General features: G+C 43.3%; 1 protein-coding gene and 2 non-coding genes across 5 annotated transcripts in view; 2 read left to right on the top strand and 1 right to left on the bottom strand.

Annotated features, from left to right (window-relative positions):
- The window catches only part of WDR7 (WD repeat domain 7), a 383,220-nt gene that overhangs the window by 4,242 nt on the left and 351,138 nt on the right, over positions 1 to 27,840 (top strand). For 2 of the 3 annotated variants that reach the window (XM_049782166.1, XM_049782164.1), the window contains exon 2: positions 26,941 to 27,112. In XM_049782166.1, the coding sequence (XP_049638123.1) occupies positions 26,954 to 27,112 (159 nt within the window). In that variant the 5' untranslated portion in view covers positions 26,941 to 26,953. Of the gene's footprint in view, positions 1 to 17,670; positions 17,743 to 26,940; positions 27,113 to 27,840 lie in introns of those variants that run through there. The other variant, XM_049782165.1, reaches the window with a different exon arrangement.
- On the bottom strand, positions 12,491 to 12,623 carry LOC126021094 (small nucleolar RNA SNORA51). Its single transcript, XR_007499706.1, has one exon. It is a non-coding gene; the product is annotated as a small nucleolar RNA SNORA51 (small nucleolar RNA).
- Positions 24,222 to 24,351, top strand: LOC126021083 (small Cajal body-specific RNA 23). Its single transcript, XR_007499696.1, has one exon. It is a non-coding gene; the product is annotated as a small Cajal body-specific RNA 23 (non-coding RNA).

The raw sequence follows: 27,840 nt of genomic DNA, 5'->3' as shown, positions 1-27,840 counted from the left end.
GGACACCGGGGGATCGAACCGCGGTCCGTCCAAGGCTAGTGCAGGCAAGGCAGGCACCTTACCTTTAGCGCCACCGCCCGGCCCCTATAGCCTTTTTTCTATGGTGACCTTTTGTAAACAGAAATCTTCAAGTGTGATCAGATTAAGTAGGTTTGGTTCATTCTTAGGGTTTGTGTTTTGGGAGTTTTGTTCAAGAAGTCATTTCTGGGGCTGGAACAGTGGTACAAGCGGTAGGGCGTTTGCCTTGCACGTACTAACCTAGGACGGACCGCAGTTTGATCCCCCAGCGTCCCATGTGGTTCCCCAAGCCATGAGGGATTTCTGAACGCATAGCCATGAGTAACCACTAAGAGTCACCGGTGTGGCCAAAAACAAACAAACAAAGAAAAGAAGTCGTTTTCCATCTTTGCACCACACAATTGCTTTCTATTATTATTATTATTATTTTTTTTTTGGTGGTTTTTGGGTCACACCTGGCAATGCTCAGGGGTTATTCCTGGCTCCACGCTCAGAAATTGCTCCTGGCAGGCACGGGGGACCATATGGGACGCCGGGATTCGAACCGATGACCTCCTGCATGAAAGGCAAACGCCTTACCTCCATGCTATCTCTCCGGCCCCACCACACAATTGCTTTCTTTCCTATTTTATTTACTGCTAGTTTCAAAGTTGTCCTCTACATTTATGTCTTTGATCATTTGGAGTCACGAGGTAGAGTTTGGTTCTAGCTTCTTGTAAACTCATCAGATTTTCTTTTGCTACTCTCTCCTGTCCCCTTCTGAAGTGGTGCCATGTGAGGGTAATTCTGTGGGGTCTCAGCTTGCAGTTTCGCACAAGAAATCAGACAGAGTCACTGGAGAAAGTGCATTTTTGGCCAGGGGATTGAACAGTTTCTTGGATCTTACTGAACCAGCCAAGCTTCTAGTTCTCTGCTGCTTTTCCCTGCCACTTTTATTAGCTAGAGTTTAACATAAGTCACCTTAGGGTCAGGGTTGATATAGTTTAGGGTACTTGTGCTAATTACCGTATTTTCTGGCGTATAAGATGCCTTTTGAAACAAAAAAAAAGTCAACCGAAAATCAGGGGTCCTCTTATACGCCGAGTATATCCTGAAAAATGTTTCAATATGCCACTAAACACCCTCCCTGGGTGCTGGCCCAGATGGCCAGAAGTGGGTTCAGGTGGACTCTTAGTGGTCCTCAGACTTCCCCCCTCCCTCCATACTCCAGGGGGGAGGTACATGGGGAGGAGGGCGGGCAGATATCTGGCTTCCGGTTTCTTCTGATTCTGGAGGCCAGCTCTTGCCAGGTATGGGGTTTGGGGAAACCCCATGCCGGAGGCCTTCTCCCTAGCTTGGGGAGTGCTGGGAGGCTTGGCAGGCCCCCAGCCATCCCCCTCTTTCTCCCCTGGACTCTGGGTCCTCCTGAGTGCTGGCCCAGATGGCCAGAAGTGGGTTCAGGTGGACTCTTAGGGGTCTTCAGGCTTCCCCCCTCCCTTCATACTCCAGGGGGTAGGTGCATGGGGAGGAGGGCCGACAGATATCTTGCTTCTGGTTTCCTCTCTGATTCTGGAGGCCAGCTCTTGCTAGGTATGGGGTTTGGGGAGGCCCCATGCTGGAGGCCTTCTCCCTCACCTGGGGAATGCTGGGAGGCTTGGCAGGCCCCCAGCTGTCCCCCTCCTTCTCCCCTGAATTCCATGCCTTTCCTAGGCGCCGGTCATCAGGCTTTCCCAATACCTCTTCCTACACTAATGGGAATGTGCTTTGGGAGGAGGGTAGACTGTTGCAGCACTGGTTTATGTTGGGACAGTCACTAGAAATTTTTTTTCTTGGTCTCCATTTCCAAAACCACGCGGGGGCTAGTGCCCCCATGCGTACAATATATATTGATAGTATTATATGCATATAGTTTATATATGCATAATATCCATCTTGTATTGTGACATTGATACTGCCCTACAAAGCTCATTTTTAATCATTTACTGCCTCAGTCCCAACCATTATTTCCCCCCATTTACCCATGTAAGTGCAGCTCATGACATGAAGCTCACCCCATAGAGTGATGAGTGCAGTTAGAGCAACAACTACACTGAAAACTATCATAACAATGTGAATGAATGAGGGAAATAGAAAGCATGTCTTGAGTACAGGTGTGGATGGGGTGGAGAGGAGGGAGATCTGGGAAATTGGTGGTGGTAATCTTGCACTGGTGAAGGGGGGTGTTCTTTATATGACTGTAATCATACAACTACAATCATATTTGTAATCACGGTGTTTAAATAAAGATAAAAAAAAATGTGGACCCAGAGAGATAGCACAGCGGCGTTTGCCTTGCAAGCAGCTGATCCAGGACCAAAGGTGGTTAGTTCGAATCCCGGTGTCCCATATGGTCCCTCGTGCCTGCCAGGAGCTATTTCTGAGCAGACAGCCAGGAGTAACCCCTGAGCACTGCTGGGTGTGGCCCAAAAACCAAAAAAAAAAAAAAAAAAAAAAAAAAGTGAAAAAAAATCAGGCTGCAGAGTTTCCAAATCTCTTTCTTGGGGGCTCCCAAACAGTACTCAGGAGATCTGGGGGCCACTTCTGGCAAAACCCAGCTAACCGTGTTGGTGGTTCAGTACTAGGGTCTGAGGATGGGGTGTTGTTTGGTTCATTTAGTGGGGGAAATTAACTGACACCACCAGGGAATTGCCAGAAAAGGTGCCTATGATAAGGGACCAAGCACTGCAAGGCTGCTTGGACGGCCTCTCTAACTCAGCCAATCCAAGCAGGCTTTTTATGCATGCAAATTAGACAATATTTTGGACCCGAATCTACACTGTAAAAAGCCTCCTCAGATTGGCCAGAGTCAGAGAGGAAGTCTATTACAGGATAACCTTTGAACCTTTGCTTGTTGTGATTGGCTCACTGTGGTACATACAGTTGCAGCACAGGAACCTTCTGTCTGATACAGCAAATATAGGCCTAAACCTATGTTTTAACTGCAAAATTAGGGGGTCGTCTTATACGCCCAGTCGGAAAATATGGTAACTCAGAAAAGGTGAAAAGGAGAATTAAAGCGATTTTACATGTGTATGACAACAATGCCACTTTTCAGTTCTCATCTAAAGTCTGAACATTATGTCTTGTTCCTTTGGTTTGTGTGTTTGCTTTGTACTACCTTGGAATTTTAATAATGTCACTTGGTAGTATTTTCCCTACATCAATAATCCTAGCAGTATTTGTTTTTGTTTAGCTTGCACACATTTATAGGAAGTTAGAAATATAACAGGGAAATATCTGGTTTTCCCCACATTTTATATTTATATTATATTAATAATTTATATAGTAACTTTTTGTATTACTCTGCTCATGTGTCCTCAGTAGTTACCTCTCGTCCAGCTGGAGTTCTTGGCCATAGTATAGCTGTGGCTGCCTGTAATCACCAGTGCAATCGTATCCCGTAAATTCCATGCTCATCAAGGTCTTCTAGTCCTATCTGTCTCTCTTCCTCTACTTCCTCTGCCTTCTGCTAACCACAAATCAATATTCATTCTTTATAATTTTATCATGACAAGAATGCTATCTAGGGCGTAAAGTGTGTGCTGACCCCATTTCCATCTCTAGTACCTCATATCTCTGGACCTTTTGAACATGTCTGGGTGTGCCAGCTCAGATGCTATCTAGGGAAAATTGGATACCATATAACTTTTAGTTAATTATGTTTGTTTTGGGGCCACAGCCAGCCCTGCTCAGGGCTTACCCCCTAGCCTCTTAGTGCAGGGATGATTCCTAGCTGGGCTAGGATCCCTCCAAATGGGTTGCCTTTTCAGTTCTTTGGTGAATGGTTCCTTGAGCCATTCACCTGAACAGTGAAGGTAGTTTCCGTTTTTAAATGTTGCCAGAAAAGCTACTCTTTTTGTAAATACTTTTTTTTTGGGGGGTGTGGGGCCAACACCCAGTGACTCTCGGGTTACTCCTGGCTATGTGCTCAGAAATCACTCCTGACTTGGGGGACCATATGGGAAGCCAGCGGTCTATCCTAGGTTAGTGTGTGCAATGCAAATGCTCTACCACTTGTGCCATCACTCCAGACCCTAATAGTATGTTTTTGAAATAAGTTCCAAACTTTGTTTTAGTATGACTGTACCATTTTATGTTCTTACTGACAACATAGGAGAGTTCTCCTTTGTATTCTTTTTTTAGGGGGCAGGGGTCACACACACAGCAATGCTCAGGGGTTATTCCTGGCTCTGCGCTCAGAAATCGCCCCTGGCAGGCACGGGGGACCATATGGAACACCAGGATTTGAACCACTGTCCTTCTGGCATGCAAGGCAAATGCCCTACCTCCATGCTATCTCTCCAGCCCCTTTCTTTGTAATGTATTGTATTACTTGCATTTAATATTATCACTTAAAATTTTGCATTTAGATTTGGGGCAAGTACCTTAATTGTATGTGGTATTGGAGGTCAAACTGAGGTCTGTTGCAATGCTGGCAAGTACCTTGACCCTATCTCTCATACCCCAGCACTATTATTTTGGGGGGATTTGGGACTCACCCAGCAGTGCTTCGGGGCTATTCCAGGCTCCGTGCTCAGAAATTACTACTTGAAGGCTCAAGGGACCATATGGGATGCCAGGGATCAAACTTGGGTCAACTGCGTGCAAGACAAATGTCCTCCCCGCTGTGCTGTCATCTCGGCCCATCACTTTTTCTTTCTCTTGAACTGTCTTAATAGATGTATAGTGCCTTGTTGTGGTCCTGATTTGCTTTTTCTAGATGGCTCATGATACTACCTGTCTGGTAATTTTCTCTTCCCTTCTTTGCTCATTTTTTCTTTGCTTATTTACAAGAAGCAAAAGAGGGGGTTGGAGCAATAGCAAAGTGGGTAGGGCATTGACCTACGCAGCTGACCTGGCTTTGTTCTTTGGTATACCACATGGTCCCCTAAGGTTACCAGGAGTAATTCCTATGTGCAGAACCAGGAGTAAGATTATTGCTGAAAAAATAAATGCTACTGATTTCTATGTCATGGGGCTGGTGCAGTGGTGCAAGCGGTAAGGAGCTACCTTTCCCCTTGCTAGCCTAGGATGGACCGCAGTTCCATCCCCTGGCATCCCATATGGTCCCCAAAGCCAGGAGCGATTTCTGAGTGCCTAGCCAAGAGTAACCTTTAAGCTCACTGGGTGTGGCCTTAAAACAAAAAAAAAAAAAAAAAAAAAAAAAAAAAAAGAAAAGAAAAGAAAAGAAAAGAAATTGCTCCTGGCAGGCTCAGGGGACATTTGGAATGCTGGAGATTGAACCTGGGTCTGTACTGGGTTGGCTGTATGCAAGGCAAATACCCTACCACTGTGCTAAATAGCATATATTTTGTTTTGTTTTTGTTTTTGAGTGATTTTGTTGATGTCCAGGGCTTACTCTTGGCTCTGTACTCAGGAATCACTTCTGGCAATGCTTGGGGGACTGACCATATGGGAAGCCAGGGATCAAACCAGGTCTATTGGGGCCAGAGAGATAGCATGGAGGTAATGCATTTGACTGTCATCAGAAGGCCATCGGTTCAAATCCCAGCATCCCATATGGTCCCTCGAGCCTGCCAGGAGTGATTTCTTAGAGTAAAGCCAGGAGTAACCCCTGAGCACCGATGGGGATGACCCAAAAACCAAAAAAAAAACAAACCAAAAAAAAACCAAACATAGGTCTATTGATAATAAGACAATCACCCTACCTTCTGTACTATCTCTTCAGCCCCAGATAGTTTATGCCTTAATTGGTTTTGAAATTGAGGTATTTTGGGATTATCAGAGTTGTTCTAGAGGTTCCTGCTCTGTACCCTCCAGTGTTCCCTCACAGCTCATCATATCTTTTTTGTCAATTCCCCTGTATTTCTCCTATTTGGCAGCCTCATTTCTGTTGTGAGAGGGAATCCTTTAACTTTCTGTGCATTATCTATTCCCACTTACTTTATTTATCTATATGGTTTCATCTGTCTTTCTCCTCTTGGCTTATTTTGAATAGCATTCAAGCTACTTCTTTTCTTTTCTTTTTTTGGAGGGGGCACACCCAGTGACACTCAGGGGTTACTCCTGGTTATATGCATTTAGAAATCGCTCCTGCCTTGGGTGACCATATGGGACGAGGGGGGATTGAACCTCAGTCCATCCTAGGTTAGCGCCAGCAAGGCAGATGTCTTACCACTTGTGCCACCGCTCTGGCCCCGCATTTAAGCTTCTTGAACTAAAATGTGACTTTAGTTCAAGAAAACTTCATGGAACTGTAGTTCCATGCAACTAAATATGGGCACTGTGAATAGTGTGTTCAAAAATAGATTTATGGGGGCTGGAGAGATAGCATGGAGCTAAGGCATTTGCCTTTCATGCAGAAGGTCATTGGTTCGAATCCCGGCATCCCATATGGTCCCCTGAGCCTGCCAGGAGTGATTTCTGAGTGTGGAACAGGAGTAACCCCTGAGTGCTGCCGGGTGTGACCCAAAAACAAAACAAAAAAAATAGATTTATGACTTATTACTAGTAAATACTTGATTTGTATAGCTGTTTTATATATCTAGAGTTGATGCAAACTCTTTAGGACTGGGGCCAGGGCCAGAGCCAGAGCACAGCAACGAGGGCATTTGCCTTGCAGGTTCTATCCCTGGCATCCCATATGGTCCTCTGAACCTGCCAGTAGTGATTTCTGAGCGCAGATCCAGAAGTAACCCCTGAGTGCCACCAGGTGTGACCCAAAACAAAAACCAAGCAACAACTACAAAACAAGATAAAAATAAAATTTTGGGGACAAAAAGGGTCCTAAGAAGGAAGACCTGGGATAGCATGATCCTCTTTGTTTGGACTCATGGTATAGCAGAAGATAAGTGACTCAGTGGTTGAGTTTTTTGTTCAGTGTTTGAGACCACATCTTTCTCCTGATCTGTCATCGAACACTTGGGTTGTTTCCATGTGTTGGCTGTGTGAAGAAGTGAAATAAACCTAGGTGTGACCTGGTATCCCTTTGAATTAATGCTTTTAGGGTCTCTTCTTAGAGACTCCTCTACGAACAGGATTGTGTCTTCCTTTGTTATATGTTCTACTAGACAGAGATCAATGTCTGTGGTAGGAATAGGAAGTGATCTTAGTGCTTGTAGAATTAATACCAGAAGGGGGTAGTGCCTTTATTCTTGGTTTTATTACCTTTCTCTGTAGCACTTGTTTGGGGTGTGGGGATAGGAAAGTGACTATTTTATACCCAGCAGTGCTTGGGAACCTCTCTAGCCATGCTCAGGGAACCCATAAATGGTGCCAGGGATCAAACTTGGATTAGTTGTGTGTAAGTCAAGTGCCCTACCTGCTGTCTCTTTAACACTTGTTTTATTTAGGACTTGTTTTATTTATTTGTTAGGATGGATAACAGTTATGAGAGATTATTTTATATCCCTGTTTGTAGATACTATGAATGAAATCTTGATTTAAGGTTTGAACTTGGTTCATGCATGTTTATCTGCATCTGATTTTTTTTTGTTTGTTTATTTGCTTATTTTTGGTTTTGGGGCCATACCTGGTGGTGCTCAGGGATTACTCCTGGCTCTGCACTCAGAAATCGTCCCTGGGAGGCTTGGGAAACCATATGGGATGCCGGGAATCAAACCCAAGTTCGTCCCAGGTCGGCTGTGTGCAAAGCAAACCCCTACTGCTGTGTTTTCTCTCCGGCCCCTTTCTACATCTGATTGATACTTATAAGCTCCTTAGTTGAGAGAATACAATAAAGGAAAGGAGAAACCCACATCATGTCCACATCCAGAAAGTCCCTGTGTGCATGGAATCTTTACTTCATGTGATAATGCATATATTTATACTCATAAACTATTATATATTTAATTAGTTCCTCCTGAGAGAGCCTTGCCTGAGAGAGAGAGGGAAAGGAGAGAAAGAGGAGAGAGAGAGAAAGAGAGAGAGAGAGAGAGAGAGAGAGAGAGAGAGAGAGAGAGAGAGAGAGAGAGAGAGAGAGAGAGAGAGAGAGATTGAGACTTATAGTTGCTTGGTAAGTTGAAGTCATAATGTAACAATAAAATATTAGATGGAGCTGAGAGGATTTCTGAAGTGCTGACTATTCTGTAGTTCTTCAGAATAAGTAATAAGTAACACTGTCTCCTGTTCCGTTTAGCAGTTGAAATGTATGACCCTTCAGACTCACTGGAGATATTTTTGCACATAGATAATTCTCTCAGAATTGGTAGTTCAGGCTGGAGCAGTAGTACAGCAGGTAGGGGTGTGCTTTACATGCAGAGATCTGGTTTTGATCCAGACACCTCATAAGGTCCCCTGAGCACTGTCAGGAATATTTCCTGAGGGCAGATCAAGGGTATGTAAAAAAAGAAAAAAGAAGAAAGTTGGTAGTTTAATGTATGTCAATGATAACAGTTTGATGAAGTGGCCAGTGACCTGCCGTTTTCACGTTTATATTTTTTATAGGCTGTCTTCCTAAGGGGCACTTTTTTATTTTTGGTTTTGGGTCACACCCAGCAGCGCTCAGGGATTACTCCTGGCTTCATGCTCAGAAATCGCTCCTGGCAGGTTCGGGAGACCCTATGGGATGCCAGGATTTGAACTGATGACCTTTTGTATGAAAGGCAAACGCCTTACCTCCATGCTATCTCTCCGGCCCCCACTTTTTTTGTTTTGTTTTGTTTTTGTGTTTTGGGGCCACACTCAGCAGTATTCCGCCGTTACTTCTGCTCTGTACTCAGGTATCACTCTTGGTTGACTTGTTGGGATCATATGGAAAGTCGGGGATCAAACCCAGGTTGGCTATGTGCAAGGCAAGCATCTTTCCTGCTGTGCTATAGCTCCAGAGGGGAACTTCTTTGTTCCTAAATATTTCAAATATAGACAAACAATAAAAAGCATCAGTGGGACTGAGAATATCAGACTCATCGAATATCACTTTAATTTTAGAAATGGTTTTGTAATCCATTAATAGGCCTTAGAGAGTGTAGTCTCAAGGCATTAAAAGTCTTATCAGTTAATTTGCTATGCATGTAAGAAGGCATGACTTGCTGTGTGTCATAGATAGGATGAATGAGGTTGGAATTTAACAAGACATGCAGCTGAGGAGAAACAGTTAATATGTTAATAGGAACTAGGGTAAGGAGCCTTGTGCTAATTGTTGACATGATTATAGGAAAAGATACATGATAAGCAACTTGTCTATGAATTTCAAGGCATGTTAACTAAAGTTGTATTCTAATTTGTTGATGACTATGACCTTATTTATTTATTTATTGGCTTTGGGGCCACACATAGCAATGCTCAGGGCTTACTCCTGGCTCTTCCATGGGCTTACTCCTGGTTCTGTGCCAGGATCATACTTGGCAGTGTTCAGGGGGATCATATGCAGTGTCAGGGCTTGAGCCAGAGTTGGCTGTGTGCAGTCGTCCTATACAGCTATACTGTCATGTATATATAACCATTTCTTAAACCCAGCACAGACAAACTTGGTCATTGATTACTTTTCCTATTGATTCGACAAATATTTGGCTACCTAGTTTGTGGCAGGAAGTAATTCTTTGCCCGGAGTAATTTCTATGTTCAGAGCTAGAAGTAATCCTGGAGCACTGCTAGATGTGGCCCCCAAATAAACAAACAAAAAAGTAACATAGGGCCGGAGAGATAGCATGGAGGTAGCCATTTGCCTTGCATGCAGAAGGACGGTGGTTCGAATCCCGGCATCCCATGTGGTCCCCCGAGCCTGCCAGGAACAATTTCTGAGCGTAGAGCCAGGAGTAACCCCAGAGTGCTGCCGGGTGTGACCCAAAAACCAGGAAAAAAAAAAAAGTAACATAAATCATCACCTTCATAGACATGTGAGGTGGGATAGATGGATGAGAAATAAAGAAATACACCGTTGGATCTGCTAAATGAGGAAGGAGTGTGTTAATTCAATTGTTAACTCTTGAAATTAAGCCTGGTTGATGGAGTGAATAGAGCATAAGCTGGAGAGGCAGATAGGTTAACAACAGCAGCCGAAGAAATGTAAAGGATGACTCATATGCCTCAAAATCGATGAATCATTAAAGGATCGGGTTTATTCTGGACTAGCCAGCTCTCCTGTTCTTAGAACCCCAGATTCCTGTGCTCGGGGCCTCCTATTGCTTGCTTGTCCACATGTCTTGTAGACATGGAACCTGGGAGCTTCCATGGACAAAGCAAGTTAGCCAGAGCAGATTTCAGTGAACTCAGTGTTGGGTCTTCCTTGCCTCCTTTTAATTCCAGAAACCCTTTGTTGGTAAGAAGCAGCTCAGTGGGAGTTTGGGCCCAGCTCCCTCACTGCAGTAGGATAAACAGTCTTTGCTTCAGCGTCCTCCCAGGCCTTGCATGTATTGGAGGCAAAAGCACACACACTGATCCTTGACCCAGGCCAGTTCCTGCATCACATCACACCGTGTCTTTGAAATCATTCTTTTGACTAAAGGATGCAATCAAATTTTGAGACATTGACTCTTCAGGTGAAAGCCAATTAAAAAAAAAAAAAAGGCAACTGCAGCCAGTGATGGGTGATTCTGTGTGTGGGTAGGTAGGCGGGAGCCCGGCCTCATGGGAGAGAAGACGAGTTTGTTTTTTCTCAAGTGAGTGGTGGTGGTGGGGGAGCTAGGGAGTAGGATGCAGTGCCTGGGGGAGTCAGGCATACACAGATGGCAGTACTGTTGACTGCTGAGAGGCCTCTGTTCTGAGGAGGAAATACATCTTGTTTTGGCTTTTGGGAGTCAGAGAAGCAGCCTGGGAAGATACCTTGATTGGGGACCAGGTTTTCTTACCCTTTCACTCTTACCTGTATTCTAGCTCTTTGAGATGGCCAGGGAAACCAGGCTGCTGCTGTGTTACAATGCCACTATATGGACAGTTTTATTAAAAATATTTTTTTTTCTGGTTTTTGGGTCACACCTGCTGGTGCTGAGGGGCTATGCTCAAAAATCACCCCTGGCTCGCATGGGGTACCTACCATATGGATGCCGGATTCGAACCACCACCCATACTGGATTGGCTGCGTGCAAGGCAAACACCCTACTGCTGTGCTATCTCTTTGGCCCCTAAAAATAATTTGGGGTGGGTCACACCTGGTTACTTATGGCTCTGTGCTCAGAAATCGCTCTTGGCAGGCTGGAGGGACCATATGGGATGCCGGGATTCCACCACCGTCCTTCTGCATGCAAGGCAAATGCCCTACTGCTGCGCTATCACGTTGACCACTCCTTTATCTCTTGTGATGACCAGGGCTCTCATCCTTGGTTGTAGTGTCCTTTCTAAGGGGTCTCTTTGAGGCTTGAAAGTAAATTTTAAGACCTGTTATCGAAAAAATGGGGAGTAAAGAAGTTAAGGACTTGGGGCCAGAGCAAATAGCACAGAGGGTAGGGTGTTTGCCTTGCATGTGGTCAACTTGGGAATCCTTTCCCAGCACTCCATATGGTCCCCTATCACTGCCAGGGAATAATTCCTCAGTGCAGAGGCAGGAGTCATTTCCTCTGAGCACTTACGGGTGTGGCCCCAAAACCAATTAAAAAAAATAAAGGACTTGAGGTTGGAGAGTGGAAAAAGCTATGAGGTGCAAATGTGATTGAAAGAAAAGGCTAATTTCATAGAAATAACTTAAAATGGTAGACAGTGAGAGAATAATTAAGGGAGTGAGATCCTTCAGAGTCCAGACAGAGCAGAAAAGATGAGCTCTTTCTTCCACACCTGACTTGGGACCCAGGAGAGCTTAATAAATGCTAGTTGTGTTGTGTTCTGTTGATTCACTCAGAAAGTGCATATTGACCATCTGTGAAAGTCAATAGCTATTCTAGGTGCTGGTAAACCACCTTGAATCTCTGGAGGACAGTGGGTTGATTAAATTACAGAGGTGGGAGATTCGTATAGATGAGCTGGTTTTACCTTTGGGGTTCACAGATTTGAGTGGAACAGATGAAATTCTAAACAGCTACACAGAAAATTGATGAGTGTAGAAGTGTAGAAAATGTAGTGAAAACAAGGTTGTAATAGTGAATCATGGTTTTGGGACAGAGTACTTGCAGTACAGAGGAGTTGGCATTAGAAAAGATTAAAAACTAAAGAGAAATTCTTAAAATAATATTGGGGGAGGGGGCAAAGAGAAAGTATAAGTGGGTAGGGCTCTTGCTTTGTGTATTGCTGACTCAGGTCTGGTGCCTGGTACTTCATATAGTTCCCTGAGCCCACCAGGAGTGATCCCTGAGCACTACTAAGAGTGGCCCCATTTCAATTCCCCCAACTTTTGAGGGGAAAATTTTGGACCACATCTAATAGCTCACATGCTATTCCTGGCTCTGTGCTCAGGGGTGACTCCTGACAATGTTTGGGCACCAAATATGGTGGTTGGGATTGAACCAGGCCTATTTGGCAGCAAGCAAATGCCTTATCCCTTCTCCAGCACAAAAGAGAACATTTTGTTAAAGTTCCAACATTTTCTGAAAGTCCATGTTGTGTGTGTAACCATGAATATCTTTTTTTTTGTCCCCCAATTCACAGTACAGACCAGGCAAAGGGCCTGGGTTGAGCTGTATATGGGGTGCATTTATTGTACCTCCTTTTTCTATACAGTCAGTGTAAAGAACACAGCCTGTGGTAAGAATTAGGAGGCCTTTTCTTTTCTTTTTTTGATATATATATATTATATATATACATATATGTATATATAATATATATATATATATCTAAAATCCTTCACCAGTGCAACATTCCCATGACCAATGTCCCAAGTGTCCTTCCTCCCCACCCCACACCGACCTGTACTCTAGACAGGCTTTCTACTTCCCTCATTCAGTCACATTTTGTTATGATAGTTCTCAGTGTAATTATTTCTGTGACTGCACTAAACTATCCCTGTGGTAAGCTTCACGTCAGGAGCTGGACCCTCCACTCCTCCTCTATTTTGTCTCTGAGAATCATTACACAAATGTTTTTCATTTTTCTCAAAACCCATAGATGAGTGAGACCATTCTGTGTTTATCTCTCTCCCTCTGACTTATTTCACTCAGCATAATAGATTCCATATATATCCATGTATAGGAAAATTTCATGACTTCATCTCTTCTGATGACTGCATAATATTCCATTGTGTATATGTACCATAATTTTTTTTAACCATTCATCTATTGAGGGACATCTAGGCTGTTTCCAGAGTCTGGCTATTGTAAACAACTCTGCAATGAATATAGGTGTGAGAAAGGGATTTTTGTATTGTATTTTTGTGTTCCTAGGATATATCCTTTGGAGTGGTATAGCTGGATCGTATGGGAGCTCAACTTCCAGCTTTTGGAGAAATCTCCATATCGCTTTCCACAAAGGAATATCTTGTTGCCTGGTAAGAGTTGGAGAGTGCCAGATCCCACAGGGACATGCTTCTAAGAGAAAGACATTATCCAGCAACAAGCAGACAGATTGGGAGATGAGGATCTCATGTCCTAGGGAACCAGCTCTCCTACCTCAGACAGGAAATAGCTTGACACTGAGAAGAACCAGGAGTCTGACTTGGAAAGATCCAGATGCAGGCTAGTGGGTGTGGGTGGTTAGTAATGACCCTTGTGGGCTGGTCCTTTAAGTTAGTGATAGATTGTTTTGGGAAAGGATGAGATAAGAGAAACATTCTTCATTTCTTTTTTTATTTTTGGGTCACACCCGGCAGTGCTCAGGGATTACACCTGGCTCTATGCTCAGAAATTGCTCCTGGCAGGCTCGGGGAACCATATGGGATGCCGGGATTTGAGCCATTGACCTTCTGCATGAATGGCAAATGCTTTACTTTTATGCTATCTCTCCAGCCCCCATTCTTCATTTCTTAAGAACCTCCACTTAGAAGAGTTTGCTGGTTTTAATTTTTTGAGGGGACCACACCTGGCAGTGCTCAGGGGTTACTCCTGGCTCTTCTCTCAGAAATCACTCCTGGCAAGCTCGGGGACCATATAGATACCCGGGAATGTACACAAGTCGGCCTCATGTAAGGCAAATGCCCTACTACTGTGCTATCTCTTCAGCCCCCATGTTTTAAATTTTTTTTGTTTGTTTGGTTTTTGGGCCACACCCAATGGCACTCAGGGGTTACTTCTGAGTTCAGAAATCACTCCTGGCAGTTCAGAAATCAGGGTTACTCCTGATGTTCAGAAATTACTCCTTGCAGGCTCTGTGGGCTATATGGGATGCCAGAAATTGAACTTTGTTTCGTCTGGGTTGGCTGTGTGTGTTAGTTGTGCTATCTCTCTGGGTCCCAGGTTTTAATTTTTTACATGTATTTTTTACAGTGGTGGGGAATAGATCCCAGGACCTAACAAATGTCACGCCTAGTGCCCTGTCACTGAGCTAAATCCCTGGCCCTGAGTTTATTGGTTTTGCATTTTGAATATTTATCTTATCTCAGGCCACAGACTATTTCTGCTAGTTCATGGGTCACCCTTTGTAGTGCTGGGAACCCTGTGGTTCTCTCAGTGGAACCCAGGCTCTTAGGCAAGAGTTTAAGGCTAACCATGTGCTCCACCCATTGAGCTCTCAATTAAAAGCCTATCTTCAGCTTTTATTTTCTCTTATGAAAATGGACTTTTTTTTTGGAGGAGAAGGGGCATAACCCGGCATCGCTCAGGGGTTACTCCTGGCTCTGCACTCAGGAATCACTCCTGGCAGGCTTGGGGGACCATATGAGATCTGGAGATTGAATCCAGGTTCGCTGTGTGCAAGGCAAAGGCCCTACCCACTGAAGATGTATATTTTTTACACAAAAGGATCATTTTATTTATTTCACTATATATTAAACAGTATCTTGTGATAGTGTGCAGTTACTAAGGTGGGAGGAAAGCCCAAAGATCAAAGGCTTGATTTGAGAACTGTGTTTCTTACTTTGTGGGTCTCCAACTTCTACTTTCACTCTTTATTGAGAAAATTTACCTGCTGGTTTGCTTATTTGTGTTGGAGCCACATCCAGCAATGCCTAGGGGCTGTTACTAGCTCAGTGCTCAGGGAATGCTCCTGGTAATACTCTGGGGACCTGGTGGCCAGGATCAAACTCAAAACTCCTGTAGGCAAAGCACTGTTACTTTTCTTTTGTTGGGGTGATAATGGTGAGTGTCTGGGATCATTAATATATTTTTGATTTGTTTGTTCCTTGGTGGTGCCAGGGATTGAATCCCAGGCTTCATGCCTTAGAGCCATGTGCTTCACCAGTAATGCCTTACCTACAGCCTACAGAATTATTGAAAATGTATTTTTTGTGTGTGTGCTGGCCTTTATAGATGTGTGGAGGTATATTACGCCCCCCCCCCAAAAACCCAACAGGATATGTTCCACACTTTATTGTTCCTCTCTTTTCCCTCTCCATATTTAGATATGATTTTCTATCTTCTGCTGCATATCATAATTTATTTAAATAATCCCCGACTGAAGGTCATTGAAGTTCTTTCCAAATAACTGTTGCAAACCAGAGACATTTTCAAGCATACAAAAATAGAGCAATGTAATTATAACACTTGCATTTGAAAAAAATTCAGCAACACTTGGTCTTACAGTTTGGATTTCTTGGAAAGCAGAACTGAGCTTCGCACTCTGGTTTGTTAGGGAGCATTGTTAGTGTTAACACCTAGGGCAGAGAAGTTGTTTTGGGGAGCAGAGGGAGAAGATGAACTATGTGGGAAACTTACTCGGCTCTGGGGGGGATTGTGCCTTCAATTCTGAATTGATGGTGGGGGCTGGCCTTTTTATTTTGGTATTTGGTGAGCTATGGGCCTGGAAGGGGACGAGAGCTCTGCTAAGCCCTGGCTCTAAGTTGGGACTATCTTCAGTGGGTTGGAGCTCCTTCCTCCCTTGTGTATTCTCCAGACAGTCTGGGCTGTCTCATTCTGCCTCAGTCACCCCCATCATACCTCTTGTCCCATTTCTTCTGCCTCAGCCCCTCTCCCCAATACCACAGAATCCAGATGTCTTAGCATTTTGATGAGGGGGGAGGTTTATACTCAATGGTACTCAGGCTACTCCTCTAGTTGAGGGGCTCAGGAGTTGGTCCTGGGTCTTGTTATTTTGTCCATACATCCCCGGTTCTGAGTGGTGCCCTGCAGTCAGTTCATGATCATTGAGGCAGGAGCTTACTCGTTGATGGTGAACTTGAGAGCAATGTCTTTTCCAGAAGGAGACAGTGTCTGGATCCCACCTGTCTCTAATCTTGCGCGTTTCACCTTAAGGAAAGATGGAAACTGCACCCCCGACAGTATCTCCAGGGAATGAGGGTATTAGGGTGAGGTGAGAGGAAGCCCCCAAGGAATATCAAGAAACCATCAAATCACTAAATCAGGGATGCCAGGTGACCTATGTGCTGAGGGCTTTGCCCCTCATTTTAGACTAAAAAACTCACCTGCAGGGTTGGAGATTGAATGGGCTGTTGAGACAGGGATTCTGTCCATACCGCCATTGCTGATTTACTAATTTAGGCCAAGCAGGGCTGTATTTTTGCTCATCCCATGGACTCTTTCATTTTCATTCTGTTCTCTGGGGCTCTTTTATGAACATATTTTCTCGGAAGTGATTTCTTTGAGACCAGATGATCTCAGTTCCTCTTTGGCCCCAGTTATATTTTTTTTTCTTCCTCTCCTCGATCACTCTGCTAGTAAATAAATAGCCATTCTTGTTGTCTTTTTACCTCTGCCCTTCCCTGGTTGATCAAACACCATGATTTAGTGGTTTTCCACCAGAACATCTTTCATTGTTGTTAAACTGTTACTGCCCTAGCCAAGATTCTTATCACTGTGCACCTAGGTCAATGCTGCAGTGTCATATTTTTTTCCTTTGTGTTCACCTAAATGTCTTGCTATCTAAAATAGATTTAGCATTTTACTTCTCTGCTTAGCTCTCTTTATGGGAGCGTGAACTTATGATCTGGTCCTGCTCAAGACCAGTGTGAAGCCTTATTCTAGTTTCTCCTTTCCACACACCTGGAGCTATTAAGTTTGATCAAGTGTAGGACGATTTAGTATATGATAGTGACTATTTTTGTAGAGGATTTTTTTTTTTTTTGCTATCTAGAATGTGCTATTTTCTGAACTGGAGAAATAACGCAATGGGCTAGAGTACATGCTTTGCATAGGGGAAGTCTGGGTCTGGCATAGCATTCTAAGCATGGCTAGGAGTAACCATCTGAGCACTGAGCCAGGAGTGGCCTTGAGCACCACTGAATGGGCCCCAAAAGAAAACCAAAACCAGCCTTTTCTTTGATCTTTGGAGGGCCTTTAAATAAACCCTTATTTAAATACATATAACATCTTTTTTCAACTTGTGGTGGATGCCAAATTTTGTTCTATCAGTAAAACTGTTTCATTGTTGGGCTAGGACTTTGTGGTAGTCTTTCTAATAAAGTTATATAGAGCGAAGTTGATATATTTGCCAATTGTTTGTCAAGCATAAGATGTAATACTTTTATATTGTTTGACAAGCATAAACAATAATACTTTTATATTGTTGGCAGAACATAAAAACGATTGCCCTGTTGAACAGTCTAACTTTATTAAATATTAAGTATCAACACTGAAAGAAACTAGAAAACGGGGAAGAAGAATTTTGAAGTAGTGAAAAAAAATTTTTTTGAAGGCAGGGGTAGATTTGGGGCCAGATGAGCAGAGTGCTGAAAGGAGTGTGTGTTTGTTCCTTTTTTTCCAGATAGAGCAGCTGAGGCCCAGAGAGGTAACTTCTTCAGGATTCTGTATCAGAGCCAGGACAGTTCTTATGATTGTAAGTTCAATAGTCTTTCAGTTGTTATTATTATTTTTGTCTTTTGAGGTACACCTGGTGGCACTCAGGGATTATTTCTGGCTCTGCACTCAAAAATTATTCCTAGAAGGTTCAGGGGACCATAGAGATTGATCCCATGTTGGCTGTGTGCAACAAACTCCCTATTCATCGTGCTATTGCTCCGGCCCTCCGTTGTTTTTATTTATTTATTTATTTATTTATTTATTTATTTATTTATTTATTTATTTATTTATTTATTTACTTATTTTGTGATTATTGACCAAAGCCCAGTTTTACTTCTGTAAAATTAAGGTAAAATTAGGTGAAAAAGGCAAATGTGAGAAATTAAAATAATGTCAGAAATTAAAGTATCAAAAATGATAGCTTAATTTCTCCTTTGTCAGTCCTCTTGTATGCCTTACTTCATTTACCTTTTTAAAATTCAATTATTTTTATTTATTTTTTTATTTTTTTGGTTTTCGGATTACACCTGGCAGCACTCAGGTGTTACTCCTGGCTCTCCACTCAGAAATCGCTCCTGGCAGGCTCAGGGGACCTTATGGGATGCCAGGATTCGAACCACTGACCTTCAGCATTCAAGGCAAATGCCTTACCTCCATGCTATCTCTCCAGCCCCCTAAGTAATTTTCTTATAATAGAAAGCATTTATTCTTTGGGTCAGAGCACGGCATGAGCTAATCTGGGACAGACTGGGTTCGATTCCCGGCATTCCATATGGTCTCCCGAGCCTGCCAGGAGAAATTTCTGAGTGCAGAGTCAGAGTGCCACCAGTAGTGGCCCAAACCAACCAACCAAACAAACAAACAAAAATTTATTTCTTTTTATTTTTTGTTTTTGTTTTTGGGACACACCCGACAGTGCTCAGGGGTTACTCCTAGCTCTATGCTCAGAAATTGCTCCTGGCAGGCTCAGGGGACCATATAGGATGCTGGGATTTGAACCACCATCCTCCTGCATCTAAGGCAAACGCCTTACCGTCGTGCTATCTCTCCGCCCCCCACCCCCTAATTTTATTTCTTTATTGAAAAGTTTATTAGGAAGCCAAAGGAAAAGAAACTTCCGAGCCAGGGAAGAACTTAATATAGGACTAAATTCCATAGAAAGCATTTTAGAATATTTCCTACATTCATTGTGAATGTTGGAAATAAAGAAGAGGATTTTTTTTCTTTTTTTTTTCTTTTTGGGCTGCACTGTGGTGACACTCGGATTACTCTTGGCTATGTGCTCAGAAATAGCTCCTGGCTCAGGGGACCATATGGGACGCTGGGGATTGAACCAAGGTCTATCCTGGATTGCCCCGTGCAAGGCAAACGCCCTACCACTGTGCTATCACTTTGACCCTGTAAAGAGGTTTTTTTTTAACTGAGAAAAAGAGTAAAAGCTTGATGATGACTGAAAAACTGTGCTCTAATTTACCTTCTCTTTTATTCCTCTTAAAAAATTTTGGGGCTGAGGCTGGGGCTAGAGTGATAGCACAGTGGTTAGAGCATGTGCCTTGTACACAGTTTATCTGGTTCAATCCACGGCATCCCATATGGTCCAAGAGCCTTCTAGGAGTGATTCCTGAGTGCAGAGCCAGGAGTAACTCCTGAAGACCATCGGGAGTGGCCCAAAAGCAAACCAAATTCAAAACCAAAAAAAAAAAAAATTGGGCGGGGCGGGGGGGTGCTGGAGAGATAGCATAGTGAGTAACGTGTTTGTCTTGCTCAGGACTAACTTGTGGTTGATCCTTGGCATCTCATATGGTCTTCTGAGTATCCCTATTAGTGATTCCTCTGGCGTGTAGTGATTCCTCTGGCCAGGAGTAACCTGTATACATTGTTTAGTGTGAATGCTCCCCAATCCCATTTTTCTTTTTCAGTCTGGAGCTATATTACAGTCAGTAGGACTATTGTATTACATGTGTGTTTGATCCCTGGCACCATATATGGTCCCCCAAGTCCCCCAGGAGTGATATCTAGCACAGAGCTGAGAGTGAGACCCAAGCATAGCTGTGACCCCAAAACAAAAACAAAACCCATAATCTCCCCTTTCTAACATAGGGTGTCTTCGCTTATCTGTCAATCAGTTAAAAGACATTCAAACTTGGATTTTAGTGTCCTACCTAATTAAATGGTTAAATCTGGAATAATTTGTATACTTTTTTTTTTTTTTTTTTGTCACACTGGCGTAGCTCAGGGGTTACTCCTGGTTCTGCGCTCAGAAGTCACTCCTGGCAGGCTCAGGAGTTCATATGGGTTGCCAGAATTCTAACTGGGATTTGTCCTATGTTGTCCTATGTTGTCCTAAGGCATATGCCTTAGCGCTGTGCTATCATCGCCTCAGCCCCTGTATACTTTTTAAAATTAACAAACAAAAATATCTTTAGAACAGGATCTACCTATTTATTTAAGTGATGAACTGCAATTTAATGTTAGTATGGATTCATCCTTCTTAGAGGTGTTAAACAGTAAGGCACTAGTCTTGCTTTCTAAACCATCTGTTTCTTTATTTTACACTTTGTTAGCTTTTCTATACTTCTACCTTTATTATATCCATGGCAATGAATTCTGATCCCCTGAGAAAGATACAGCGACATTTTTTACCATTATTTCCTTAAGGAGAATAACTTTTTGATAATTAATTAGCCAAGGTTATGTTTCTTTGACAGAACACAGGTTGAATTGTTTTGTCCTAAAATTCATCTGCCTTTCAAGTTCCACCCTCCTGTACCTTGGGATGTGAAATGATTTGGAGATGGGTCCATTAGTTTAGGTCATTGGGGCACACTCTGATCAAGTACAACTAATGTTCTTACGGATGGAGGACATTTGGAGATTTGCATATACAAGTGTGTGAAAGTGGCCTTCTCTAAGCCACAGAACCGGGCCTGGAAAGATCCTTCCCTTCCCAATCCTCTAAAGAACTGGCCTTTCCAACAGCTTGGCTTCCTGTTTGTGGTTTCCAGAACCCAGAGCCAAATACCTTCTCTTGTTGTAGACACCACAGGCCTTGTGAAGATCCTCTATTACCTAAGCAAGAGTTTTCCTGAAAGTCTCTGTGATTGTTTGTTCATGGTTGTGAGAATGTGGGGGCTGGATTCTGTCCTAAGGCATCTAATTTGGTAGTCTCTGGAGAAGTTGAGTCAGAAATTTTAGTGTGAGGTGCTGAAGAGATTTCACAGTGGTAGGGCATTTGCCTTGCATGCAGTCAATTCATGATGGACGGTGGTACGAATCCCAGAATCTCATATGGTCCCCCCCAGGAGCAATTTCTGAGTGCAGAGCCAGGAGTAACCCAGGAGTGCTGCTGTGTATGACTCAAAAACAAAACAAAACAAAACAAAAATTTTTGGTGTCAACTATCTCCTTGTTACCACATAGCTATTAAATGATCTGTTCCGACAGGTTTCCTTCAGTTGCCTTGGCTCTGGGATGTCAGAAAGAAGGTTCTGTCCTGTTGCCTCTGGGCCAGCAGGTCTCCTTGTAGCACATTCAGTTCCTTACCCCTGAGCCTCTATTATTTACTTCTCTGTAAGCCAGGCAGTAATCATTGAACATGCATCCTCAGATATCTGGAGAAATCTTTTTCTTCCCAATTCTCACCATATTGTGTTCCATGCTGTGAATTTATTTAATCAAGAGAAATCTTCTCTTTGCTGCTCCAATTTAAAACTGAACACTGTTGCCATGGCAAAATGAACTCCTTTCAGATTCTCTTTCTGAGAAAGTTATTGTTGCCAGTGTATTCAGCAAGGGTCAGAGCACACCACATTTATTAAAATCAGCCCGGTGCTTTCTTTCATTCACTATTAAAATTGGAATGTGGTAATAGTTGCTGATGTCCTAATAGTGAATGGTGTCAGATAGTGAATACATAGTTTTATTAATAGAAAGTGTACTTGTAGTCTTTTCTTAAGTATATTCCTTTTAGTGTTAATAAAACAAAGTTTTAATTAAATTAATACATTTATTAGGGCCGGGAAGATAGCGCTAGAGGTAAGGTGTCTGCCTTGCAAGCGCTAGCATAGGACAGCCCGAGGTTCGAACCCCTGGCGTCCCATATGGTCCCCCCAAGCCAGGAGCGATTTCTGAGCGCATAGCCAGGAGTAACCCCTGAGCGTCAAATGGGTATGGCCCAAAAAACAAACAAAAAAATTAATACATTTATTTATTTTTGGTTTTTGGACCATATCTGGCAGTGTCCGAGGGCTATTTCTGACTTTGTGCTCAAAAATCACTCCGAGCAGACTTGGGGGACCAGATGGGATGCTGGGTATCGATCCCAGGTCAGCTGTGTGCTCTGTGATAGGTAAAGGCCTATCTGCTGTCCTATAACTCCGGCCCCAATTTTATTATTATTTATTATTTATTATGATTTTTATTTTTATTTTTTTTTTTTGGTTTTTGGGCCACACCTGGGAGACCAGGGATCGAACCCAGGTCCATCCTGGGTCAGCCACATGCAAGGCATACGCTCTACCACTGCACTACCACTCCAGCCCCTATTATTTATTTATTTATTTTGGTTTTTGGGTCACACCCAGCAGCACTCAGTTGTTATTCCTGGCTCTATGCTCAGAAATCGCCCCCCGGCAGGCTCGGGGGACCATATGGGATACCGGGATTCAAACCAACGTCCTTCTGCATGCAAGGCAAATGCCTTACCGCTGTGCTATCTCTCTGGCCTCCATTATTATTATTTTTAGTGGAGTGATCAACTTGATGAAGGCCATGCTATTTATTTATTTTTGTTTTTTGGGCCATATCTGATGATGCTCAGGGGTTATTTCTGGCTATGTGCTCAGAAATAGCTCCTGGCTTGGGGGACCATAAGGGATGCTGGGGGATTGAACCATGGTCTGTCCTAGGTCAACTGCCTGCAAGGCAAACACCCCTACTGATGCGCCACCACGCCCCGGACATGTATTTTTTTTAGTTTTCATTTATTTAGAGTGTGGGAGTAGTAACTTAAAACAAAAACTTTTGGGGATATGGCTGGAATAGTAGAACACAAGGCTTGCAATTTGAGGCTGTGGGTTTTGTCTCTTGAACAATGCAGGTTGGAGCCCTAGCAGCCTCCCCTCTGTCATAACAGTTTAAAAATGAAAATAAAATAGGGCCGGAGCAATAGCGCAGTGGTAGAGCATTTGCCTATCACGTGGCTGACCCAGGACAGACCTGGGTTTGATCCCCGGCATCCCATATGGTTCCCCAAGCCAAGAGTGTTTTCTGAGCTCATAGCCAGGAGTAACTGCTGAGCATCACCCGGTGTGGCCCCAAAACCAGTATATATATATATATATATATATAAAACAAATCAAGAATGAAAATAAAGACTTGGAATAAGTCTTAAAAGTCTCTTCTAGGAATAAAACCATGGCTATTAAACTCATTTTTTGGGGGGGCAGTGGGGAATACACCTTTTGGTGTGCAGGGCTTATTCCTGGCTTTGTGCTCAGGGATTACTCCTGCTTGGGGGACCATATGGGGTGTCAGAGACCCAATCCATCTCATTGTATGCAAGACAGTTCTCTACATGCTGTACTATCTCTTCTACCCTCAAACTGATTTCTTTCACAGAAAGCAACCATCCTTCTAAGTGTTCCTGAAAATTTCTAAGCATTAGCATTCTAAAAGGTATACAGTTATAGATACATATTATTTTATGTCATGAAAAAAGTCTTGAGCAGAAAAGAAACCTGCTGTAGTGACCATTTCTTTGGATTGATCTGTTAAGCCTACAGGTGACACATTTATGTCTCTTAAGATCTGGGAGAATCTTCTTTCTTCTACCGGATCTACTCTTTGATGGTTCCAGTTTTTATTTCTAAATTGTCTGAGCTAGTAGTCCCTGACCCATCTTCTGGTTGCTACTAATTTTATTGTTGTGCATACTCCAGGAAGTGCTTGGAAGCTGTGCAATGCCAGGATTAAATCCTGACACTGCACAAGCTTTGTCTGGACACTTGAGCTAGAGTCCCAGCCTCAAATTTAAATTCTTTACTGGAAATAGTTTTATTTTTTTTAAACTTTTTATTTATTGATTGATTAATTGATTGGTTTTTGGGGCCACACCCGGTGGCGCTCAGGGGTTACTCCTGGCTCTTTACTCAGAAATCACCCCTGGCAGGCTGTGGGACCACATGGGATGCCAGGAATCAACCTCCCGGGTAGGCCGCATGCAAGGCAAATGTCTCACTACTGTGCTATCTCTCTAACCCTTGGAAATAGATTTTAACTGACAACAGTGGGTTTAAAGATGGTGTTTTCGGGGCCGGTGAGGTTGCGCTAGAGGTAAGGTGTCTGCCTTGCAAGCGCTAGCCAAGGAAGGACCGCAGTTCGATCCCCCGGCATCCCATATGGTTCCTCCAAGCCAGGGGCGATTTCTGAGCGCTTAGCCAGGAGTAACCCCTGAGCATCAAACGGGTGTGGCTCCCCCCCCCCCAAAAAAAAAAAAAAGATAATAATGGTGTTTTCATGCTCACCAGGGCTTGGTCCTTCCTTTTCATGTGGTCTTGACCTGCCCTTTATGAGCAAGAGAAGTTGAATTGATTTTGGGGGTTCCCTGTCTAAGTGTACATGGGAGACCACGGTTTTCAGTACAACGAAAAGAAAACAAAACACCAAGAGGGCATATCCTTTATATTGCAGGGTTTATCAGAGATGACCTTGAGATATAAGGGATCTGTCATTAATATGGTTGAATGAGTTTCTCTTTTTAGTGTCTGTTACACTGAGAAACAATGCTGAATTCTTCTTGACATTGCTCTTTCTTATGGTTCAGAGGCTTAATATTTTGAGACCTCACTTGTCATTTTGTGTAGCAAAGTACACTTCTGAACTTGGGCTGTATGGGTGCTGATTTGTGCCACATTATTTTACCTTCTCTTAGTTTTTATTACCTATATCCTCGAGTATAAGCCATTCTGAGTATAAGCTGACCACCTCCAGTTTTACCCTTAAAAACTGGGAAAACTTAATGACTCAAGTATAAGCCGACATGGAAAATGCAGCAGCCACTGGTAAATTTTGGGGGGGGGGGCGGGTCACACCCGGCAGCGCTCAGGAGTTACTCCTGGCTCCATGCTCAGAAATCGCCCCTGGCAGGCATGGGGGACCATATGAGTGCCGGGATTCGAACCACTGTCCTTCTGCATGAAAGGCAAATGCCTTACCTCCAGGCTATCTGTCTGGCCCACCACTGATAAATTTTAAAAATAAAAAATATACCCAAAACAATTACAGTAATTGAGGAATCAGTAGGTTAAATGTTTTCAATACTATTGCTAAATAAAAACTGTAAACTAGCAACAATAACTTTAAAACTTTAAAGTGCAGAAAATGGTAGCTTAACAGGTAATCAGGCTAAATCACAAAGGTTAAAATCCTTCAAAGCTGAATCCTCTTCATCATCTGTATGTCCAAACAGAGCTTCAGCTGTATCTGATGTGAGGGTATCAGAATAGACATTGCTGTCATCACTGAGTTCACAGATATCACCATCACTGCTTTGGGTCTCATACAAGGCTCAGAATATTGTGGGTTAAATAGTTCAGTGGCATCCAGTTCAGTCCAGCCGCCTACCTCTTCAGCTCATCCACGACTTGTGGACTGAGCTGAAGCACTGTCCCCTCCAGCAGACAGTGGAAAACGACTGGAGACTACACGCATGCACCGAATGAAATAACCTGTGTAACCTGAGTATAAGCGAGTCCAGCTTTTCAGTACAAATTTTGTGCCAGAAAAACTTGGCTTATACTCGAGTATGTACAGTATTTTACTTTATAATTTTTTAATTTTTTTTTGTCATACCTAGGGGAGCTCAGGGAACTCCTGGTTCTGTGCTCAGAAATAACTCCTGGCAGCTTTGGGGGACCATTTGGGATGCCAGCCATTGAGATGCAGCCAGGTTTGCTGCATGTAAGGCAGACGCCCTCCCTGCTGTGTTATCAGTCTGGCCCCTGACTTCGTTTTTTTTTTTTTTATTTAAAAAAATTTTGGATTGGTTTTTGACTGCACTTGGTAATGGTCAAGGCTTACTCCTTCTACACTCAGGAATCACTCCTGGCTGTGCTCGGGGTGCAATGGGATTCGGAGATAGACTTCGGATCAGTTGCATGCAAGGCAAGCACTTTTATCTGTGGTACTATCTCTTTGGCCACATTTCTCCTGTATTGTGGCTCTTTATTACTCTAATTTTTTTTTTTTTTTGGTATTTTTGGGTCACTCCCGGGAGTTATTCTTGGCTCTGCTCTCAGAAATCCTTCCTGGCATAGGGGACCATATGGGATATCAGTATTCAAACCACTGTCTGTCCTGGATTGGCTGTATGCAAGGCAAATGCTGTACCACTGTGCTATCTCTCTAGCCCCTCATCTTTCTTTTTGTTTGTTTTTGTTTTGGGGCCACATCTGGTGGCTCTCAGGGGTTACTCCTGGCTCTGCGCTCATAAGTCACTCCTGGCAGGCTTGGGGGACCATATGGGATGCCAGGAATTGAACCTGAGTTCGTTCCAGGTATGCCACATGCAAGCCCTACCACTGTGCTATCTCTCTGGCCCCTATGACTCTCATCTTTATCTGTGAAAGAGGTTTGTTGGTATTCTTACTTGATTTACTGTGGGGATTGAAATTTTAGTTACTTACACTTATATACAATGAGGATATATATACATATATATATGTATTTAATGGTTAAAAGATTTTCTGGTACTTTGCAAGTTCGTATTGCTTTTATTTTTTTGGTTTTTGGGCCACACCTGGTGACACTCAGGGATTACTCCTGGCTATGCGCTCAGAAATCACTCCTGGCTCTGAGGACCATTTAGGATGCTGGGGGTTGAACCCAGGTCCATCCTGGGTCAGCCATGTACAAGGCAAACACCCTATTTCTGTGCTATTACTCTGGCCCCAGTTGTGTTGACTTTAAAATAAAAACATATTCTTTGTGGGCCTGAGAGATAGCACAGCAGCAGGGCGTTCGTCTTGCATGTGGCCAACCTGAGATAGACCATGATTCGTTTCCTGGCATCCCATTTGCTCCTCTGAGCCTGCTAGGAGCGATATCTGAGAGCAGAGCCAGGAGTAACCCTATAGCGCTTCTAGGTTTGGCCCAAATTAAAAGAAAAAAAGAATAAAAACATTCTTTATTTTACCAGGTTTACATAACTTCTTATATTATTCTTATAACATTTCAGAATTGAAGACACAATGGCAGGAAACAGCCTTGTTCTACCCATCGTTCTTTGGGGGCGCAGAGCCCCGACACACTGCATCTCTGCAGTGCTTCTAACTGACGATGGGGCCACCATTGTCACTGGATGCCATGATGGGCAGATTTGTCTTTGGGATCTTTCTGAAGACCTGGAAGTGAGTATATTCAATGCCTGTTGCACATTTAGAAAGCCACAGCTGGCTGGATATTACAGGGGTGAGATGCTTGCTTGTCTTGTATGCAGCTGACTCTAGTTGAGTTTGGTGTCCTGAGCACCAGGACTAATCCTGAGTACAGAGTCAGGAATGGATGTTGAGCATTGTTGGGTATAGCCTCAAATCAAATCTCCTCTCCCTCTCCCCTAAATTATAAGAAACTTTTTTTTTTTTGTGGTATTTAGGCCATACCATATGAAATGTTGGAGACTTACCTTGGTCAGATATCTTTAAGGCAAACACCCTAACTATGGTACTATCTCTCTGCCCTCAAAGCAAATATTTTGTTTCCTTGTTTTTGGAGTATGCCTAATTAGTGGTCCTCAGGGGTTACACTCAGTGATGCTTAGGGGTTCCTGGTGTATTGCTTGGAGTCACTTTGATGTTTAGGAGACTGGGCAGTACAGGAGTTTGAACCCTGTCCCTATGAAACATATGCTCCTGCCTTTTGTGCTCTCCTGAGGTCAGATTATTTACACACTAATTTACCATGTTCTTTGATTTCTCCCTAACCCATAGTAGATCTTCAGATGGCTATGGAATAAATTTTCAGTTTTACTCTGTTATATTCGATAAAAATCAAATGCTCCCTGTGTTCTGGTACGGACCACAGACTTGCTGGGTAGGCTGACTGTGAGCCTTATGTGGGTGGGATTTGAGGTTTTGCT

This window comes from Suncus etruscus, chromosome 10, assembly GCF_024139225.1.
Source record: "Suncus etruscus isolate mSunEtr1 chromosome 10, mSunEtr1.pri.cur, whole genome shotgun sequence".
In the NCBI taxonomy this organism is placed as follows: domain Eukaryota; kingdom Metazoa; phylum Chordata; class Mammalia; order Eulipotyphla; family Soricidae; genus Suncus; species Suncus etruscus.
This window is presented reverse-complemented; position numbering and strand designations above follow the sequence as displayed.